The 21,584-nt window shown below is 36.1% G+C and overlaps 3 protein-coding genes across 7 annotated transcripts in view; 1 reads left to right on the top strand and 2 right to left on the bottom strand.

Moving 5' to 3' along the window:
• The window catches only part of ubr3 (ubiquitin protein ligase E3 component n-recognin 3), a 38,051-nt gene extending 27,665 nt beyond the window's left edge, over positions 1-10,386 (bottom strand). For both annotated transcript variants that reach the window (XM_055032303.1, XM_055032304.1), the window contains exons 1-10: positions 9,863-10,386; positions 5,712-5,851; positions 5,153-5,305; positions 4,716-4,871; positions 3,507-3,547; positions 3,205-3,271; positions 2,997-3,127; positions 2,582-2,810; positions 1,580-1,759; positions 873-1,006 (exon numbers count right to left, since the gene is read on the bottom strand). In XM_055032303.1, the coding sequence (XP_054888278.1) occupies positions 873-1,006; positions 1,580-1,759; positions 2,582-2,810; positions 2,997-3,127; positions 3,205-3,271; positions 3,507-3,547; positions 4,716-4,871; positions 5,153-5,305; positions 5,712-5,851; positions 9,863-10,296 (1,665 nt within the window). In that variant the 5' untranslated portion in view covers positions 10,297-10,386. The remainder of the gene's footprint in view (positions 1-872; positions 1,007-1,579; positions 1,760-2,581; positions 2,811-2,996; positions 3,128-3,204; positions 3,272-3,506; positions 3,548-4,715; positions 4,872-5,152; positions 5,306-5,711; positions 5,852-9,862) is intronic.
• mettl5 (methyltransferase 5, N6-adenosine) lies at positions 10,132-14,982 on the top strand. 4 transcript variants are annotated; one of them, XM_055032311.1, is made up of 11 exons: positions 10,132-10,218; positions 10,557-10,619; positions 10,859-10,880; positions 10,965-11,024; positions 12,529-12,622; positions 12,707-12,821; positions 12,893-13,077; positions 13,598-13,680; positions 14,008-14,059; positions 14,129-14,178; positions 14,519-14,982. In XM_055032311.1, the coding sequence occupies exons 6-11, from the start codon at positions 12,712-12,714 to the stop codon at positions 14,558-14,560; spliced, it is 522 nt and encodes a 173-aa protein (XP_054888286.1). In that variant the 5' UTR covers positions 10,132-10,218; positions 10,557-10,619; positions 10,859-10,880; positions 10,965-11,024; positions 12,529-12,622; positions 12,707-12,711; the 3' UTR covers positions 14,561-14,982. The 4 variants fall into 4 exon arrangements, with proteins under 4 accessions (XP_054888286.1, XP_054888287.1, XP_054888285.1 ...); XM_055032312.1 differs by lacking the exon at positions 10,132-10,218 and having other exon boundaries at positions 10,484-10,619; positions 10,965-11,002; XM_055032310.1 differs by lacking the exon at positions 10,132-10,218 and having other exon boundaries at positions 10,484-10,619.
• ssb (small RNA binding exonuclease protection factor La) lies at positions 13,693-20,660 on the bottom strand. The gene is made up of 12 exons (XM_055032308.1): positions 20,544-20,660; positions 18,779-18,844; positions 18,594-18,697; positions 17,731-17,905; positions 17,153-17,260; positions 16,969-17,072; positions 16,586-16,657; positions 16,462-16,504; positions 16,238-16,378; positions 15,598-15,784; positions 15,372-15,509; positions 13,693-14,739 (listed from the first exon to the last, which is right to left on the bottom strand). The coding sequence occupies exons 2-12, from the start codon at positions 18,836-18,838 to the stop codon at positions 14,660-14,662; spliced, it is 1,212 nt and encodes a 403-aa protein (XP_054888283.1). The 5' UTR covers positions 18,839-18,844; positions 20,544-20,660; the 3' UTR covers positions 13,693-14,659.
• Positions 20,661-21,584: the final 924 nt, after the last annotated feature.

The following is a 21,584-nucleotide window of genomic DNA, read 5'->3' as shown; positions in this document are numbered from 1 at the left end:
CTTCCACCACAATTTTCAATAAATTATATTGAGAGTGAGTTACCCAATACAACATAGCATCTAATCGTGAAAATGAAGGAAATAATATATCTTTTTAAATATCTTCCACAAAAAAAAAGTATGGAATGCATTCATTCTCAGTCAACCTTACTCTTAAAGCAGTGGAATAAAATCTAATCCCAGCACATGCCTTCAGAAGTCAATCTAAATACCACAATCCTGGAAGAAAGGCTGATAAGGCTCAAGTGAATGAAGTGCTCTCCAGTATTAATGTATTATTTCAGGGAACTGAAAGAAAATGTTCAATATTATGCACCTTTTACTTCTACATCACAATTACGTGCTGCTTTCTGTTGCTTTATCACATGCAGGCCTTTCTCTTTCTTGATGGATTCTATGATGAATTAATATTTTTTTGTGTTTTCTTTAAATGAATGTTAGGTGGGTTTTGCTTTTACTGGTTGCATTCCAACTTGTTCATCTACACACAGATATTTCCTTTTTGGCTGATTTCTTGTTCTCCTCCTGACTGGTCAGGCTGGTTTTTATTCCTGGCTTGCATATTTGTATGCTTGATAGTTCTGACAACAAATTTTACCAAGGAGCCTCCAGGCTGCTCAAATTAAACAGTGAAAATAGATACACTGAGCACTTGCTCTCTGTTTCTTTGGCTTTCTACTATGTCAATCACCCATAAATGTGCTTTATCTCTGGCATTCTGGATGCTCACCATCATTCTTTTATTACCAAAATACGTTCTAATACAATTAATAAGAGATGTAGGCATAGAATGTCCAAAGTTCCAACAGGCCTTCAAAAGTGAAAGCATGAAGCAAAGCAAAAAAGCAGCAATGTAAGCTTTGTGAACTTACTTTGACTTTGCAGTGTGTCAGGAGACCCCACATTGGCTGTGCACAGGCCTCGAGTTCTGCTGCAAATGCTGCATAGTATGTCTGAGACTCAAATTCCACGTGCTCGTTCAGTTCCCGCTTATTCAGGTTCATACCTTAGAAGGAAACATGGCAACATTTAAATCAATGCTCCAAAATGCATAGTCTTGTTCTGCATTTTTATTTTTCACTGCTCTTGGTCATTAAAACATATTTGCAGGTATTCGTTCAGCAGAAATATCTATGCTGCAAATCTTTACTAAAAATGTTTGTAGTGAGAGCAGAGCATGGGTAAAACCCAATAGTGACACTGTGTTCAAGCTGTCAGCAATGGGATACTTAGGTCCACTGTGCAAAGGTGAATGTTATTTTTAGGGTCCTACCAGACTACATATGGCAAAGTGGGGAGCACAGACTGAAATTCCTCTTACAAATTATTTTTACAAAACTCAATCATTTTATTGGACACCAGAATGACTAAAGTAAATGAAAATCTGACTATAACCTGAAAATCCCACAGCGTTCATTAAAGTCAAGTGTCGGGTTAGGTCCAGTTTTTAAGTAAAAAGAAAAGACGTGCGGTGTGAAGTGAAACAAGCTTAAGATAATGACATAGACAGATGATCGATTACATTCAGGTCATAGAAATGAGAGATGCCATTAAAACTCAATAAATAAATACAACGTACCTTGAAAAAATGAAACAAAGCTCATCCAGAGCATCAACAAGGAATGGTCTTCCAGGAACTTTTTCGCTACACTTTGGTGTGAGAGGATGTTGATAAAGTCACTAACCAGGGGCCAGTAAGTGTTGTTCTTTAATAGTGCTTCACTGCAGTTTACCACAACATGGCGATTGTTCTCTTCATCTAAAGGGAAAAAAAAAACCATTTTAATTAGACAGTTTCTTTCAGTAGAATGTAAATGAAGGAGCTTTGTTAGCTGTTGTAATAGCTCCAGTTGTTAGTCCTTTGTGCCTCGCTCAATTTTTTCTCCATTAAGATCACAAATTTCTAAGGCATTTTGTGCATCACAACATCAAATCTGTTGTGATGCATGTAGAAAATGAGAAATGCAGCTGCCTACACCAGAAATGCTCCAAAATTCAAGTAATGTCTGTTATAAAAACCTAGATCCAGAGAATACAAGTGAGGAACAAGCAAGAAAAGCTTAAAGGCCAAGAAACTAGAGCTTCCCAATATGTTGTAGATATAATCATTGTTATAGTATCGGTGTGTCCAACATTCACATCACAAAGGTCTATTGGACCCCCAGTATTTGTGGGGTGTAGAGACCGCAACTAAAACCTACAAATACTTTGGACTCCTTTAAAAATATTTATTTATTCAAACACCACAAATAATTGTTGGATTTTGTTTTAAACAAAATCATTTACATTATGTGGCATATGTTAGTCTTCAATTTCAGTGTAAATCTTGTGACACAAGTATTTCTACTAAGACACTTCAGCCTCTTTGTTTTTTCTACATTTCAAAAGTTCAAACAGTTTTTATTTATCTGATACAACAATACTCCAACAATATGATTTCGTTTGGTATTAATAAAGTACTGTGCAATTAAAAATTATTAGTCATGTCACAAACAATTGTCATCAAAGCTGAGTACCTGTGCCAATCTTTCTACTGTCAAAACTTTTAAAACAACATAACAGTAAGTTTTGGTTAACCTACCTTGAAGTTCACTTTTGATAAGGCAACTTTCCATCATGTAGAGGAGCACCGTGACCATAATGTCCAGCAGCTGGCACTCCTCCGTCATGTGTCGGGCCAGCTCCTCGTTGCTGAACAGCTGCACACTAATGTGCACGATGCGGTTGGACATTGTGTCTGACTCGTGGCTCTTCATCAGGGTTTTCATGATGAAGGCGTAATGCTGAACGAATGTCTTTGTGAATGTGATCTGGCAAAGAAAAGTAAATCACACTTACAATCTGTAGTCTTGACAGTGCCTGCTTTTCTGCAGCTATGTTAAATGACAGCAGGGCAAGTAAAGTTTATTTTGTTACATGGAAAGACACAATCATGAAGTGAAGTTAAAAGCAAAGAAGATAAAACCTTGAAAAAGTGAAAGCAGGAAACTGAATACCTTGTAATCTTGATCTGGCAACATGTTCAACAAGAACGTGACCATTTTCTGTGGAAATTCAAATTTTATTGTCCAAAATAGCAACTCTTCCAGAAAGCATTTGTGCTTTAGAGAATCAATAATGTATGGATCTGAGGGCAGAAACACAAAAAAATAATTCAATTTAGTTTCTGTATTGTGAAATTGTATTTTATACCCAGATATTTACCTTTGGTACTGCTGCTAAGTTTAACCCTCTTCCTCTGGCCAACAGATTGGCCTCCATCTTGATCCTCCTGAAAAAAGAAAACAAAAACAATATGAACTAACAGTTAAGCAATATAAAATATTTAAAGCCGATTAGGAGTTTAATTAGATTAGTTTGGTTCAGAATACTAACATGATCACACTGAATAGCCACAAAGAATAATAGACCAAAACAAACTAAGTTCTTTGTGGAGTAAAGAAACATAATTCATTTTCTTGATGACAGTCAGTGGGGAAGAGTTACTGAGGCATGCTGATACAAACCTCTTTAGTAGACTCATCTGGGCTTCCTGGTGCAGTGGTTCCTAAGAAAACAAAGTAAAATTCGTAGCCACAAAACAGTAACAAGAAAATGAAACTTTACCAGAAAACCGAGGGGAAGAATGGAAAAAAACAACCTTTAGAAATTAGAGCTGAGATAGTAAATAGTGCTAATTCTAAACTTAGTTTTAATAGTGGAAACATCTTATTCTGCTCTCAACAGGGTTGTTAGTTGCCATCCGCCATGGGCCAAAGGGGCTTTGTTACGTCATTTTTATTCGTAACACATTTCTCCAGCGTAATAAATGAATTAAAAACATTTCAAAAAATTTATTATTGAAAGAAATAGCAGATTTAAAAAAATCTGATGTAATTAAATTAAATTTAAGACACATGACAAAAAAAATCTAAATTCTTAAGACTTTTTAAAGGCCTAAAATTTAAATGCTTGAACTGAAGATTTTTAGGACCACAGAGAGTCCTAAAAGTCTTTAGGACCCTAAAGATTTTTTGGACATGCACGGCATCTAGGTAATAATGGAAAGGCATGGTGAGGGTTTTATTTTATGAAGAGTTTAGAGCATGCAAAGAACAAAATGAATGTAATCCCCCTCTGGGGATTTTTAGGACCCCAGTGGGTCCTAAAAATCTTCAGACCACCGAAGGGTCTAGACCACCGAAGGGTCTAGACCACCGAAGGGTCTCCTCAGGTTCTGCAAAGGTTACTTGCTGCTCAGTGATGGCCAGCAAAAACATTTTCTCCATGGTTATGTTACCATCTTTTGAGTTACAAATCTAATTTTTTAAGTAATTTTTATGTGAAATCATATGAAAATATAAACAAAGGCAGTAGGATTTAATTCATTTAATTTAAAAAAAAAAAACATTATTTTTGACAGTTGGCAGACAGTCAGGGGAAGACATGCAGCAAAGGTCACCGGGACCGGGAGTCGAATCCGCGACATCAGCATCGCAGGCTGAGGCCTCCAAACGTGGGGCGCGCTAACCCCTGCGCCACCACAGCACGCCCCAGGCAGCAGGATTTTAGCATAGATTCAACAAATGAGCGCAGATGCCCAAGACACTATGATACCCCAGCTGTTTTTCCCAACACTCCTCTCACCCCTCTTCACATAAATCAAAAATCACTCCATTACATTATAAACCTCTAAATTATTTCTACGTGGTTAAGATACATAAATATAACCGTACCCAGCAGGACCATCGCCCCGGCACCTCCTTCAGCACCAACAGCAATGTCAGCAGCAGCACTTTGGTTTTTCTCCTCCACAGACACCAGACCTGAATTCTTCAGTGCTGACAAATATTTGTCATAGTTCTTTTTAGCATACAAATTGTCTTCTTTGCCTGAAACAGCAAATAAAAACAGTAACTGTTAATGTAGTCGACGAATAAAAAAACAACATCTATATTAAATGGCAGGCATTTTAATCATGTATATTTCCGTCGAGGTAGAGGAGTTTCAGAGAAACAAAATCAGTCAGCTGAAAGTTTCAGGAGCTTTACCATTAAACATCACTGAATCACATATGTTCAAACGAATTACTTGCTTGAGAAACGAACAAATAAAGTTAAATGAAGGTTCATGGGATCCAAAGATCCACTATGCTTAAAGCCAAATTAGTTACCCATGCTGAGCTCCTTGTACGTTTGTTGATTGGTCAAGATCTTTGTCAATACTGTCCTCATTGCTCCTCCCATCTTTGTAAGCTCCTCCAAAAACGTGATCTGAGGCTCCAGCTGTTGAAGAACCTTCTGCAGATCTCTCTCCGCTGATGTGTCTGGCATACAGAGATAAGCAGCATATGTAACAAGATCCAGTGTTTTCTGAACCACTTGTAGACGATTGCAAACAACGATTGTGTAATCCACAGATTATGTATGCATAATGAACGCTGTTTTGTAATTATTTTTCAACTGGAGAAACACAGCTTTTATAAAGTGGAAGACTTTTTTAACCAGGATAAAAACTCAAAAATCTAATTTACAACAGTTACAGCTAGACAGCAGCAGAGCCAGATAGAAGGGAGACAATTTCAACAATCGTCTGATATTAAGAGTCAATTAAAATTACAATATTAGATCAAATTATTGTGAATGAATTAATTACTTCAAGTGTGTTAAATCTGAAAGCTAAGAAATGTTTCCCATATGCCAATAGTTTGCTCAAGGTAAAACTGTTTTCACCTGGTTCAATGTATCCATCTCTCAGATACTGAATGATGCACAAGATGAAGCGAGGCAGAACCATCTCGGACATCAAGAGAAGATCTCGGGGTATGGAGGGCACATTTTCCCCGGTTCTTAACCTATGCCGTCTGCAAAACCTGTCAGTGAAGAAAAATACAAAGATAAATAAATGATAAACTAGAAAAAAAAAAACATTGGCACAAAAGAAGCATTTTTCACAGCCACCCTTTCATGTTTGCACATCTGTTTTTAATCTCTTGACTATTGAAAGCCACTGTAATTAAAATGATTCTGAGCAAATATGCCATCAGTGTTAATGGATTTGTAGTTATTACCCAACCACATAACTTTGTACGATTATTAAAATGGTTCCTTTTGTCCAAAAACTGCTGAATAAACTATTTACCAATTAAATGTTTTCTGACACTTATGTTGCTAACTTATCTGCAATTCATGGATGAAATTCATTCATAGTTGCATATATTTTATTTTAACTATGAAGTCCATTGCCACAATAGCCATTAGTTTTACTAAGTATTAATAACTTACATTTAAAACCTTAAATGTAAGGTCTTACATTTAAGACCTTACATAAATGCATGCTTACATATTAACAAAAATATAATCACTTCGCGTATGCATAACTTATTCAACAACTGTTAATATTCACTAAATATGAGTTCAATATTTTTTCAAACAAAAGCTTAAAATAAAATATAGACTTTTCTGACAAAGTGGCTGGTACTGAATACTGAAACATAAATGCCTTGATTTTAATTCCCTAAACTGGGAATGTTAAACTTAAATGTATTTTTACGCTGTAAAAGACTAAATTTAATCCTGGCTTCTTATAGATGAGTAATTGAATAAAGATACACGAATAAAGAAAAATCCACAAATTTAAGAGCCAACATGGAATGTCTGTATGTATTAAAGACTTCTCAACCTAAAATTGGGATTATTACATATTAGAGTTTCTAAGCCCCTGCTATTACTTCTATAAGATTTTGACTGGAAAAGAAAGACAAAAAAGATGAATGAGACATCACCATGATTATATGTGAAGGGGACATAATCCACTCACATTTGAAAAGTATTCATTTGGACATCACCGCCCCTCCATATTTAAAATAAAATATACTTCGCCCAGCGCCATTCCTAAAGCTTTGTGAAATAATACATTCCACTTCATTGATAGAATATTCTTTTATTTAAAGAAATATTAAAATCTCATCCTGTCTCATTCGTATTAGCTCAATATGCTGCTGTCTTGTAAGCATTAGGTATTGTTTTGCTCTAGGAATATCTAAAGATGCTCCAATCTTTCTGTTTTCCCTCCTGATACCAAATTGTGTTCTTCTTTGAGGCCCAACTTGCAGATTCTGGTTTCCCTAGAAATTTCCCTAGAAATATATATATATATATATATATATATATATATATATATATATATATATATATATATATATATATATAAATATAAAAGACAAGACCCAAGGTGTAGGTTGTGCAAGGAGGCCCCTGAGACAGTCCAGCACATCACAGCAGGGTGCAAGATACTGGCAGGGAAAGCATACATGGAGCGACATAACCAAGTGGCAGGCATAGTGTACAGAAACATCTGTGCAGAATATGGACTGGAAACCCCGAGATCAAAGTGGGAAACACCCCCAAAGGTGGTAGAGAACACCAGAGCTAAGATCCTGTGGGACTTCCAGATCCAGATAGACAAAATGGTAATGGCGAACCAACCAGACATTGTCGTAGTGGATAAACAACAGAGGAAAGCCGTTGTGGTAGATGTAGCAATACCAAGTGATTGCAACATCAGGAAAAAGGAGCACGAGAAACTGGAGAAATACCAGGGCCTCAGGGAAGAACTGGAGAGGGCCTGGAAGGTGAAGACCACAGTGGTGCCTGTGGTCATCGGGGCCCTCGGGGCAGTAACCCCCAAACTGGAGCAGTGGCTACAACAGATCCCAGGAACAACATCAGACATCTCAGTCCAGAAATGTGCAGTCCTTGGCACAGCCAAGATACTGTGCAGAACCCTCAAGCTCCCAGGCCTCTGGTAGAGGACCCGAGCTCAGAGGATAAGAACCACCCGCGGTAGGTGAGAAGGTAATTTATATATTTATATATATATATATATATATATATATATATATATATATATATATATATATATATATATATATATATAGATGAGTAATATATATATATATATATATATATATATATATATATATATATATATATATATATAAGAATTACAAAATTATCATCATTTGTACTTAAAAAAATACATGAAGTTTAAAATAAATCCTAATCTTATTTTCATTAACCCTAAAAAAATTGCATCAAAGTAAAAATTTATAGTTGATGCTTTTATAAGATAAAACATGTTGGAATTCTTAGTTTTAAGAATTCTGAAATGATTAATTCTGATTAATCATAAAAAATTTTAGGTGTATATGTACTAACATTCACCCAAAAATTAGATTGATTTTTGAAAAATCCTACAAAATGTAAAATAAGTTTGCTTAAAGTTTGTACTCTACAAAAAAACTGATTTGTTTTTTGTATTTCTTGCCCTGTACAATTTGACCCATGTAAACAAAGATGAGGACATACCTTCCTTAAGTTGCTTAAGACTGTAATGACATAAGCAAGTCGCTCACCAGAAAATGTATTTCAAGGAAGATAACCGCTTAATCATTTACACCCAACACAAGAAGAATGTTATATTTTTCCGAGCAGAAATATACATCTGCTAAATTTTTAGGCATCACTACAAATTTATCTGGGCAGTAAATATAGTCTCAAAGACAGTTACTGGTATCAAGGTATCTCAATGTTTTCAAAAGTATCCAAAGGCACTACATTTTTAAATCATATTGCTGGAGTTCTGCCATTTTATTAAAAATTCAAAGAAAGTGCCAGAGTGACCTGAGCTTGAGATGGTTGAAGCACACAGTAGCACAGCAAGCCCCTTTCTCAACATGTTGCTATGCACTGACAGTGGCTTAAAGAAACCTACAACACTTTTCTTCTAACAATTTCTTCTAATTCTGTCTTGTGTATGTCTTGCGCCAACTTTGTGTTGCCAGCCAAGTCATTTTTACTATGTTCTATTTTAATAACATTTATCATATAGTTAATGTCTAAATGAATGAAAATTAAAGACAGATAGACTTATACTTAAACATAACAGTAATAAATACAAGTCACTTGTAAGTTAGATGGCAATGTTTCAGTTTCAATAAACACTTTTTTAAGTAAAGTGTTAAATTGAAACAAGGTGCCTTTTTTGTGACAATTACTATGGTCACAATAATGATTAAGCCAGTTTTTGTTTTAGCTCAGTCTCTTTCATGTATTTCATATTTTTAATGCACATGCTTTATTAACTGTAAATACACAACAAGAGTATATTGAATTTATATTTAATTATTTTAAAGTGTCTACATTTCATTTTGAGAATTGCAATAAATGCACAAACTTATTGTAAAGAATAAAACTTTTTGTTTACAGATTTTTTTCCACGTAAAAATCTGTTAAAAATATTTATCTTAACCACATGTTTTAAGGTTTTGAGATGCATTAAAGAAACAATGGTATTTTTTCTAAATGATCTGTGTGCATTTTAAGTATTTTTTATTAAAATTATAGTAACACCTGTCATTTTAATATAGGGATCATTTTTTCTTCTTTTATGGCAAACCATTTTCTTTTATACGATATATCTAAGGTCCAATTAACAATGACAATTAGTTTTATCATTGAGCATTTACACTGACCACTATCACTGATTTACGACATATACTTAAAAGCATAAGAAATAATCTAGTTTAGTCACCCGTTTATGTTATATCTAAGCAGTAACTATTTGGTTAAAAAGAGATAAACAGACGAGCTGCTGCTAAATAATATTAGTCATGTTTAGGCAGTAAAAGTTACCTGCCTAGTCTAGGGAGCTTCGACACTACAGACTGGTAATAATTCATAAAATCTCCGACATAAGAGCACAAAACAGTGACACGGAAAGCCCTGACAGAAACATTTTATCAGCTACGTAGGCTCACTTCACGGCAACACCTGTCAGAACGATTCCTGCTAGCCCATTAGCATGAGCAGCTAAGACTTACCCACTGTCTCGCATGACATTACTGTCTCCACAGTCACAGGCCCCACCAGCCTGGCTCCTGAACATGTTGAAATCATGGCCCGTATGGTCTCCATTATTAAAACACTCAGCACACAGTGACATGCACGGAGAGATGCCGCAGGTCCGACATCGGTATGCCACGAAATTAGCCGTCCAAACCAGTCCGCACAGAGTCGCGTTGTCATAGGAGCGGACGGTTTTACAGAACTCCTCGAAACCTTCGCCTCCCGCGATCAGACATTTACACCAGTCCAGGGCTTCTGTGTCCGCAGCTGGTTTCTCGGGATTCAGCACGGCGTCGAGCAGGTCCTGAAGTTGTCGGAGTCCCGAGCTGTTGTCAGTCCGGGTTAAGTCTGCTTTCAAGTGGGCGGCAGCAGCTCTCTTGTCCCGGCGTAGCAGCGACGCCGCCATCATGCACTCTAGCTTGTTGTCCACAAATGTATTTTTGTTATCTTGTTTCCATATTCTCGGGCTTTCTCGCGATACCGGAAGCTAAACAGACTCCACTCGCTGTTTCAAGCAAGCGATTTTCTTGTACATTTTGCTACTGCAACAACACTGTAGACACCGCTGTTTGCGTATTTTTAAATAGATAATCCTGGCACATATTATTTGTGTAACTAATTCAGTTTATGCACAGTCATCTAAGTCATGTTTTGTTTGAGCGTTTCTAGGCAACTGAGAGTTTGGGACCGTCCCACCCCGCTCAAAGTCTTGCCATTTCACGATTTACCATGGTGAGAATGCATTTTGATTATATAATTATCAACAAAAGGTGACCATTAATAACAGTGCACACCCTCTCTTAACTGGGTTGGGTTCAGCATTAGATGTGAGAGGATTTTCTGGATTATACAGTAAATAATTTTCATATTTAAAGTCCCCTTACATAATGTGCAATAGCAGAATTCGAGGTGTAGTTGAAAAGATTATTTCTTTTAATCCATCCATCTTTTATACTCTGTTTTCTTTGCAGATTATAGAGGACTCTGCCAAAGGTAAAAAAAATACATAAAAAGAAAAAAATATTTTTGTCAGTGTATTATCAAACTTTTTGACATCCAACCATTTGATCCTTGTAGGGTCATGGGAGGCCAGTGGTCATCTTCATCTTCATTAGGTGAGAAGCTGGGGTACAACAGGTCAGTTCATCTAAAGGCAAAACAGAGACACAAATAATTTAGCAGATGATAGAGAAAGTAACTGTCCTATCAGTCATGTGTTTGGATTATCTAAGGAAAAAAACATCAATGTATGCATGGAGAGAGCATCCAAAGTTAATGCAGAAAGACCGTCAATGGCAAGTTGTTCTTGTTAAAAACCATGAACTCATGGATAAAGTCGAGACATGTAAAAACATACATTCCAATCTATGCTGCAGCAAGACAGAACTTGGTATCCATCTAGCAGAACAGCTCCACTAGATAATTAAACATTCACTAAAACATTCAACGATAAGCATGACTTGATCAGAAGTACGTTTTTCAGATTGGTGTGCTGCACAAAAATACTTTCACAAGTATTTTTCTAAGAAAAAAATCTATTACCTTTCTTTCGCAGAAGAACTATAGTTTACATTCCAAATCACAGTTTAGTTCTGAACATAAGAACAAAACAAAAACAATTCCTCAGTCTTTAAAGTAAATTTGATAATACTCTTGCAGTGAATGGAAGAACTGAATGATAATAGCTTCAGAAAGGACATCAGTTATATCTAGCTTTACCAGTTAAGGAAACAAGAAAATAACACCTGAATGATTCATCATATTCTGCGAAAAAAAAAATAAATAAACTCCACCGTAAAATGTTGCAAGTGAGGTTATTTTGGCTCCTTCATGTGGGGATAGAAGAAAATAAAAATGTAGAGCCATAATAAACAATTATCGCTTTTTAAAACAGAATACAGTTGAGGTTGTATGCAAATTTGTCATACAGCATTTATAAATTATAAGGAAGTACCAGAAAGGCATAGAAAAACATTGGGAAAGAAAACCTTGTTACATGATTTAGAATGTGTCACAGAGGTGTTGCATGCTTTTTCATCGTCTGATGGAAGAACCGAAATGGATAAACATTCAGCAGGTTTGAGTGATCATTGTATGTGCAAGAATTTATTAGCAGACTTTTATGAAATCAACATGTATATGAAAGAGACTTCCAGACTTTAAGAAGCATCAAACCAGATAAAGTTGAATGACACAACAGGACATTTTGTATAACAAATTCTTACAATAAAAGGTCAAGTTATGTCATTTAGTTGGTCATCAACATCCAGTTTGTAATTTTTTTTATAATTTCCCCTCCACGCTCCAGTGCAATAGGTGGCGCTGAGGCATCTTGTAGTTGACCGGCAATACTGTCTAGAAAATATCAGAAGAAAACTAAGAAAAAGCAGAAAAATCAGCTTGTAGTTGTATTTTCCACCGTTAGAGGGCGGCAGAACTCAATGTCGTATCAAAACTGGATGAACTAGAAGAAGAAGAAGAGACACTTTCGGGTTTGTTTTGGTTGACGAGCGCCCGTGTGAGGAGGAACATGCGGGTTACCTTAAAAGCTTATTTTTGCTGTCTGCAATTCAGAACCGCTTGACTTAATGTTTTCTCTCGGTGTTGCTACATTGCTGTGGAAAAATATCGCGAAATGAAGCTGAAGGAGTTGGAAAGCTGCCTGCAGCAGGTAGACACATTTGAGGAGCCAAAAATCCTCCTGGAGCAGTATCCAACCAGCCCTCACATTGCAGGTGAGTTGGTGAGCATCGGAACAGCTCTTCGCAGACTGAATATTCAAAACTAAACAATGATATTGTTTCCCTTTGTCCCCACAGCATGCATGCTTTACACGATTCACAACACGTTTGACGACATTGAGGGTAAACTGGTGGCAGATTTCGGCTGTGGTTGCGGAGTCCTCAGCATCGGGGCTGCCATGCTGGACGCAGGGTGAGACAAAGATCTCCCCCTGTGACAGTCCTGCTTGCTCAGCAGCTTTCTGATGTTTTCGTTCTAAGCAGGTTGTGCGTCGGTTTTGAAATCGATGAGGACGCACTCGAGATATTCAGAAGGAACGCAGAAGAATTTGAGCTCTCTAACGTGGATCTGCTCCAGTGTGATTTATGCCACCTGCAAGCAGAGGCTTATGGCCAAAAGTTTGACACTGTTATAATGAATCCACCGTTTGGTACAAAACACAACCAGGGTGAGTTTAACTCGACACAGAACTTTCTGGTAATTTCGTTTTATTAGTTAGAAATTGATTGTAACGGGGTGATGCTGGGAAAAGTACTTGAGTTCCTTTTCATTTGCATTTTTTTTTGCACACCACAGATGATCAAAGACATGTTAATATCACACAAAGATAACTGAAGTAAATACAAAACCATGTTTTCTACTAATGATCAAATCCAATGTGGGAAGAAAAAAAAATTAACACCCCTGGTTATATATGCAAAAACTAATCACCTTCATCCTTACATCATGAACTGTAACTACAATTTATCAGTCTGGAAAGGATTACTGAACCCCTTAAAGCAACTTTGAGCATTCAGGAAGGCAAACTTTGATAGCAACAACATTGACTAATCAATAATAATTTGCTTGTATCACACAAGTTCAATAAGGATTTTTTAAATACTGTAGTTTTGGCTCAATGTCTTATACAAATCTGCTACAAGTGAATTCATGTTATAAGTATTTACAGTTTTTACTGTTTACTCAAGGGATGGACATGAAGTTCCTCCGCGCTGCTTTGACCATGTCAAAGTCGGCTGTTTATTCGCTTCATAAAACATCAACACGAGAGGTAAGCTCCAGCTCTCATTACATCTCACATTTTTTTTATTGTGATTCTGATCCTTGTTTAGACAAGCCAACAGACTGCAACAAATGGAAAAGTTCAAAATAATTCATACCCAAGGAAGGGTACAACAATTACACAAATCATACAAAATTACATGTGAAATTAATACTGTTTTTAGTTTTAAAAAAAATAATAATTTTGGTATTTCTATCCCAATTGTTCATAAATCCCATGTTAAATGGTGGCATTTAAGATAGAGCTCACTAAATCAGATTAGAGATCCATTTAAGTTTGAATTGGAATATTTTAACTCATCTGATGTGATTACAGCACATACAAAAGAAGGCTAATGACTGGGGAGTGAAGATGGAAGTCATTGCAGGTTAGTGAGACAATTCAATCCTTTCTAATCAAAGAAACATTAAACCCTAATTGTATTCTTTGTTCATAGAACTGAGATATGATTTGCCAGCTTCCTACCGCTTCCACAAGAAGAAGTCTGTAAGTTCATTAACAATATGCAATATCATGCACTTCAGATCCAAAACAAAACTTTATTTTTTATAAACATTTAATTTGCTACTGGAATATGCAAACTTTAAACGAAATTCATGACACATTCGCATCACTCAATGTAGTAAATCTACAAAATGAAAACAAACAACCAATGGCACACTAATTCTAGCTATCACTCAGATGAAATTAGACCGTCAGGTTTACGTTGATTGTGCTAAAATTAAAACATTTTTTGTTGAGAAAAGAAAACATACAAATAAGAGGCAAAAAATAAAGGGCTTAAAAAGCTGAAAACTGACTCCAAGTTTTCCAAATGTTTCTTCAGGTTGACATCCAGGTGGACTTTCTCCGATTCTCCAAAGCCTGAATGTTTTTTACTGGAATGGGCTTTAAGTTGCCTCTGCATTTTTCACCGTTTGTAATAAATGTGTTTGCTAAAGAAAAAACTCTGGACGTCGTCTCCACATTACGAGCCGTTTTCAGTTTTGAAAACTTTCGCTGGAGGACCGTCTGCGTCTTCAAGCTCTCTCTTTGGGGCTGCAGGTGCTGCAAGAAAAACGGGACACATCAAATCATCTTTAAATGTTTGAGAATGAGGATGCTGCTGCTGAGAATATGTAAAACAATGCGAAGTAATTATAATCTATTACATTTTGTATTTTTGTATATTTTATTGGGATTTTATGTGATAGATCAAGTCAATGTAGAACAATTGTTAATTGGAAAGAAAAATGCACATACTCCAATACTATACAGAAACTTGACTCAAAATAAAATTCATTGCTTTTAGTAGACTCGCATTTAGTAAATTGAGTCCAGTTATGCTGTGGAAATCCCAGGGATTTTCATCTGAATAAACAGCAGCATGAAAGTGGATAAAGAGCAGTGAGAGCGCTCACGGCGAGGAACCTTTTTACCTGGTTAGATCCTCTTTAGTCTGAATAGAGCAGTAGGTGTTTGTTCACACCAACTATTATGAACCATCAATTAAACCGGGGATTATTTTTTCTTGATTCTCCAATAAGGAAGATAATCGCACAGTGTGTAAATGAGTAACACACTAAACAAATTTGTTTGATGGGACATTTTCTTTCCACTTCACAACATTGTTTTAAAGTGTCGCAGAGAATATGACGACATTTTGGACTCCTGTATGTCATCTCAATATTTACACTTACCTTCCTCACCCTCGTCGTCATCCTCATTATCACTGTCAAATTTCGTTTTCTTCCCCTGGAACTGAGTCCTGCCTTGATCTCTGCCACCTCTTCCCCTTCGGCCTCCTCTTCCTCTGCCGCCAGATCTTCCTCTCCCGCCTGTTTTAACCAGACCCAACCTATCAGCACTTAAGAGTATCTTTGCTACTATTGCACAAGAATGTAATGCCTGGAGACAAAAACGTACCTCTGCCTTTTGATCGATTGTATGATTCCTGTTGGGCTTCGATGATCTTCTTCAGCATCTCTTTCTCTTCATCTCCCTCCAGTACCTGCCAGGTAACGCTGCTGCCCTTCATTTTCAGCTCCCCTTCGTTTGCCTCTTTGGCTTTCTCAAAGGCTTCTTTTGCGTTCCCATCAAACAGAAGCGTACCCTTCATGTGAACAATAACATTTTTAAAAAGTCTTCCAATGCTCTCCTGTTCCCATTTTTTTTTGTAAAAATTCACTTTTCAGACTTCATAGTCTTCTATGGCAAAATGTTTAACAGCAGTTGGAAATAAGAAAATTTAGGAAATAAGAGAAAAGGAGGCCAGATAAGGACACAGACATAAGGAAAGAAGAAAACAGGGAAGGTAGATAAAGGAATGATGGACCAAGGTCAGAAAATAAGGATTACAGACAAGGAGGACGAAATGAAGAAATGACAGACATAAGGAAGGAAAGAAGGGACAGACAAAAAGAAGAAATTAAAGGAAGAGAATAAAGTCTGAAAGTAAATTTTTTTCATGTTCTTTGCTTTTTCCATAATGTTCCAGACATGAATAATGGGGAAATACACCTCTGTACTTTTGCAGATTGTATAGGAATCCTTGCAGACAACAAACCTCGTTGGCTCCTCTTGTGAAGTCAACCCACTTTATCTTTCCGTGCCCAGAGAACGTGGCATGGAAGTCCTCTCTAGAAACATTTTCGAGCTCTCCAGAAAACTTCAACAAACATCCAGTCTGTTCATCCAGAAGCAAACCCTGCAAATCATAATAACTATCTCAATAAAAATGATCCAAAAGCAGAAATGAAGCTTTATGAGCACATGGTTAAGAAACCTTACCATTTCTTTTTCCTCAGCATTTTTCTGCTGCTGCTGTTTCTCTCTGTAAAATGTTTAGATAAGAAGGTGGATCAGATATTTTGCACAAAGTTTCTAATAGAAAGGCCATGTCCTGTCAACTCACTGCTTTGCTTTCGCTTTTGTCTCTGCTTTGTTGTTTTTCCTCTCTTCTGCCTTCTTTGCATGGTAGGCTTCCCTGAAAGAAGTGAAGAACAATCCACGCATAATTATAAGTGGGACATCATGTGGTGTTAAACACTTTTTATCCAGCTTCCTAAATCTTGGAAAGTATGAATTTTACTTTTAGCATTTGTCATGTCAAAACAAGGAAATAAGTGAAGCATGGAAAAGACTTACTGTTTCTATAGGATAATCAAAATTGCAAAAAGAGAAATTCTGGTGAAATTAGAGTCTCTGTTACTTCTGTTCAAAGCGAGAAAATAATTTTAATTTGTTATTATAGTTTATTTTGGCACCAGTCTGTTCACGAGAAGCAACCGAGCTCACCTGGACAAGACAAGCATCTCGTTGTCTTTAAATGTTTTTACATCCGTCCGTTCCAGGAACTGCTTCGCTGATTCCTCTGTTTCAAAACAGATGAACACGGATCCCTGCAAAAGACACGAATGAAATAAATATTCATTTCAAACCTTTTAACGACTAAAACTAGTGAGTAATGCTTTTCTTCTACCTTGAACTGCCGATGGATGGTTTTTCTCATCTGAATGCTTTCTATGCTGCCTTTCTCATTCAGCCATTCCTGAACCTCATCAAGAGTTGTTTCAAGAGGAAAACCTTTCTGTAAACGAAAAAGCACCATTAACAATAATACCAAAAATAAAGGAAAGAAATTACCATATTAGAAAATTCTAATATGGTAATTTTAGAATATTCTAAAATTACCTTTTTTTTTTAAATAAATTGCTCAAGGAAAAGACAAACAACTTCACATAAAGAGCCATGGATGACATAACCTGAATCAAATTCAAAAGTTGTTGCCTCATAGCAATCAGGGTTCCTGGATATTTTCTAAACTTTCCAGATTTTTTTATAAGCTCTCAGTTCTTATTGCAAATTTAAGACATGGTAGGCTTCAAATCTGCAGAAATACAGGAACAATTACAAAGGGCAGGAACCTTCTGGATTTACAACATTGACAAATGTAAAGTAAAATGGTTGTTTTTGTAGATATGAGTGGAAAAAATGGTTTATTGGAAGCAGATCGCACCAGTATCTTGAATATAATAAACAAATGTGTATGAAACTTACAATGTACACAGATCTGTGTTTCACTGCGTCTTTGTATTCATCATTCTGTTCTGGTAAGGGTTTATCTGGAGACCTCCTTATTTTTGTCTTGTCCTCACTGATCTCCAAGAGGCCAGACTTTGATTTCTGGAGTGCTGAAATGACGACGCTGATATCTGTAGTTAAAGCTTTCAGTCTGAAAGAGGACGAGGTGAAGAGATGGTGTTTAAATTGTTCAGATGGGTAAAAGTTGCACAGCGCAACAATGCAACTTTAGTTTAGAGCAACTTTAGAGCAAATTTAGTTCTGAAACAGTCTCACAGGGCACCTTGCTACAAATTTGCATTCTCCGATTTACCCGACTTACTCCTGGTACATCTGGCTTTCAACACTTTGCAACATTAAAGGATATTTCTATTCTATTCTGTATTTATGGCCACCCAGTCATGATGAGGACACTTCAGATGAATGGAAATACTAGGTCTGAACAGAGATTTTTATAATGAGCCAAGTATGAAAGACACCAAAAAATATTTTGTAGATTTTGGTGGACACTCCTTGAGTTTTTTTTAAAAAATCTCTTCAAATGTCAGTATTTCAATCCAGTACCATGCATCTGAGGCTCAGTGACGTATTTGTTCAATATTTGAAAAGAATGTGAAGAATACAGTAATATGAAACCCAATGCAACGCCAAAACACCATGACCCTCATATCATTCCCTCACTGCGATATTTATTGATTTGCTGGGGTTGAATTTATAAACTACTGGATGTAACTTATGTTTTTCTAACAATCCTCAACTCACACAAATGTTATTTGATTACAAAAGGATTAGTTGATATCTATATGAAGTTAGAGTTTCTAAAGGGAAATCAAACAAACCTGTTGAATCGAAGCATGGTTTCCAGCATCACCCAGCCATCATCAAGCTGCAGCTGCTCTTTCAGAAACTTGTCTCTTGGAAGGTTGTGATCCCCAAAGTAATACTAGATGAAAATAAAACATGTTTACACCTGAATATGTATATATATATAAAATAATATGATGACATTTTCTGTCTGTATTACCTCTATTTGACGAGCCACTTTCATCTCAATGGCAGACATCTCCCCTTGGTTTTCAGCCATCCTTCTCTGCAAAAACCAGTAATACAGTCAATCAGCTGTTTTATGGCACACTATGCTGTTAAATCTGTTGTCTCACATAGCTTATCAATTTTTTCAGGACAAGCAAATGTTCAAGTGATGTCGCCCTTGTTACTTGCCTTCTTGCTAGGCAATATTTTAATACAATAAAGCTTTCCTCCAGCTTTAACAAAAACATGTTATGTTCCATAATCTGTAGTGATCTTATGCCATGGTCCTGTTCTGTGCAATTCTGACAAAATTTCACTCCAGACTGGGATTAATAAAATATTAATTTCTCTTGTTTAAAATTCACCATCCTTAAATCTGAGAAAAGGAGAACCACTTTAATAGGAAAATCTAGTTTTTTGGGGGGTAAGAGTTTTTTAGTCCTCCAGGGCCAGCTTCCTGAAGCTTTTACTGCTTCACCACACCTGGCTTCAATGGTATCTCATTTGCAGAGCTCTGCAGCGCTTGTCTGCAGGCAGTTTCAGCATGTAATTCAAGTGTGTAGGACAAAGGACAGATCAATTCAGACCACTGCTTTAATACTTTAAGTATCATTGTATTTTATGACTGAAGAACAGGACACACTGTATAAAATTCACATTCTTTGGTGACATACTTTGTATCTCTCATAGTTTTCTATATTGTTTCAACCACGTTTGAATGATAAAACTTGGAGAACTGCACAGGTTGGAACTGTCACAATTGTTTAAAAAAATATGTATATAATCAAACTGAAAATGTATTAATAGTTCATGTTTGTGTATCTGCTCTGTCTTCTAAAACTCCCTGTTGGCTAATCTTTAGTTTCCTTGAAGGGAAACATCTTAAAATAATGTGATTGGTTTAACTAACTAATCAGTTGAACTGATTAGTTGATTATCAAACAGCTGAACTGTTTGATAAGTAGGATCAATTGGAAGGCATGTGTGACTGAACTGAAATGACTTTTTGTAAAGTGGAGCTATATGAATAAACTGATCAGAATTATACATTTTAATATCCTTTTTAAATTAAAAAATTTAATACAAATTCCATATGATGCATTTCTATAAAATGTACTTTAATGTATTCTTTAAACTATTCAAATCTGAACCTGTTTTCAGAATTTTGTGTGTTTATCTAGAGCTTTGATCCGGTTGAGTTTCGCCAAAACTGTAAATTGAACGCATTAAATCCGTTATGCTGGTGTGTACAGATGAAAATAATTGCTCACGTCATAGTACAAGGCCAAACTTATTAGGAATTGGGCACATACGTTTTTGTTTACATTATTTGACTCAAAGGATCATAAAACAACTGGAGGAGATTAATATTTCTTAGGCAACTCAGTCACCCTGGTTAGTCTGATGTTATATGAGAACAGCTCACAGAGGGAGTCAGATAGCTTAAAGGGGCTAACCATCCTGTTAGCTTAGCTTTTATTCAGCAGCTTTGGATATTCAAATATTTATTTCAGGCATTAATGCACAGCCAACTAAGTTAGTAGAATATTTTTACATTATAGTGAGGCTCATTTTAGTTAAACGACACTTTAGTCCGTAAAGTTAGCACAGCTTCCTGCAAGCTTCCATAAGCAGCATACAATTCACCGACGCACATTATAAAATTCCCCTCAGTCCCTCTAAAATCCATAAGCTAGCAAACGACAATACGAGCAGCACATTAGAGCATTCTCAGTATGATTGAATTAGGTACTTACGTTATGTTGAGTGTAAGTAAATTGCACTTTAAGCTCTAAAACACCAAAAGTCTTCACTACACTGCGCGCACGTTGTTCAACTGCGTGTTACGGCAAGTGCCAAGGGTCAAAAAGCGTTACCATCGCAGTTTCTTTCCAGGTCAAAATGTTGCAATTCAGTATAAAACCAGCAGGTGGTGGTGTAGTACTGTCTGCACGGCAGAGTGAGACGCTGGTGAGGTTCACCAGCGTTTTAGTTTCAATGCACAAATTAATGGTTGGTTTTATTGATATTGATAATTACACAAAAATATAACAAGTAAGGCAAGATAATAATTCAGTTCAATGAAATTTATCAACTCACAGTGACAACAAATGTTATGTCAAGATAATTCACAAGGCAAACAGGTCTAATTCATATCTATTTCTATTGAATCCAATTTAATCTAAATATATTTAAAAGCAATCCAGTTTAGTCCAGAACAATATAGTCATGTAGTTAGATTCAAATCTAATAGCACACGAACAGTCAAAGTAAGTTATTTTTAAGACCAGTGGTAGAAATGTATTCGAGGAAGTCCAATCATTTGCATAGATTTGTTGACATTGCAGCATTTCCCCTGTTTCGGGCATGAAATTGATGACTTGGAAAACAAATCAGTTCTACTTAATATTCTCTCAATTGCACATTTGTGCTCATTACTGAGTTAGTAGATAATATGTATTTCCTTAAATTGAAATAAATGATAAGATTGAATCAATTTTCACTTTTACCTAATCCGTTTCCAACAAATAGTGGTAAGCTTATTATAATGTTCTCAGTTGTGAATGAACTTTTTTTTTCTGGATGTTTGTTTTGTTGTTTTTTTAAACAGTTTGAAATAAATTCAGAAATCAAATAAAAAAGATAAATTAGAAAAATACTGCTAAATATTGCAATTCTGTTAGAAGTAGTTTACAATATGCAATCATCTCTGAATGTAAAACGGAGCCATGGAGTGCATCTCCAAACCAATAATATGGCCTCTGTGCTGTGAAAAATACATGCTACAAAAATGTGTT

Source organism: Poeciliopsis prolifica, unplaced genomic scaffold (assembly GCF_027474105.1).
Source record: "Poeciliopsis prolifica strain line A6 unplaced genomic scaffold, Auburn_PproV2 SCAFFOLD007, whole genome shotgun sequence".
In the NCBI taxonomy this organism is placed as follows: Eukaryota; Metazoa; Chordata; class Actinopteri; order Cyprinodontiformes; family Poeciliidae; genus Poeciliopsis; species Poeciliopsis prolifica.
Note: the sequence above shows the minus strand (reverse complement) of the source record. Positions and strands in the feature narration are given on the sequence as shown.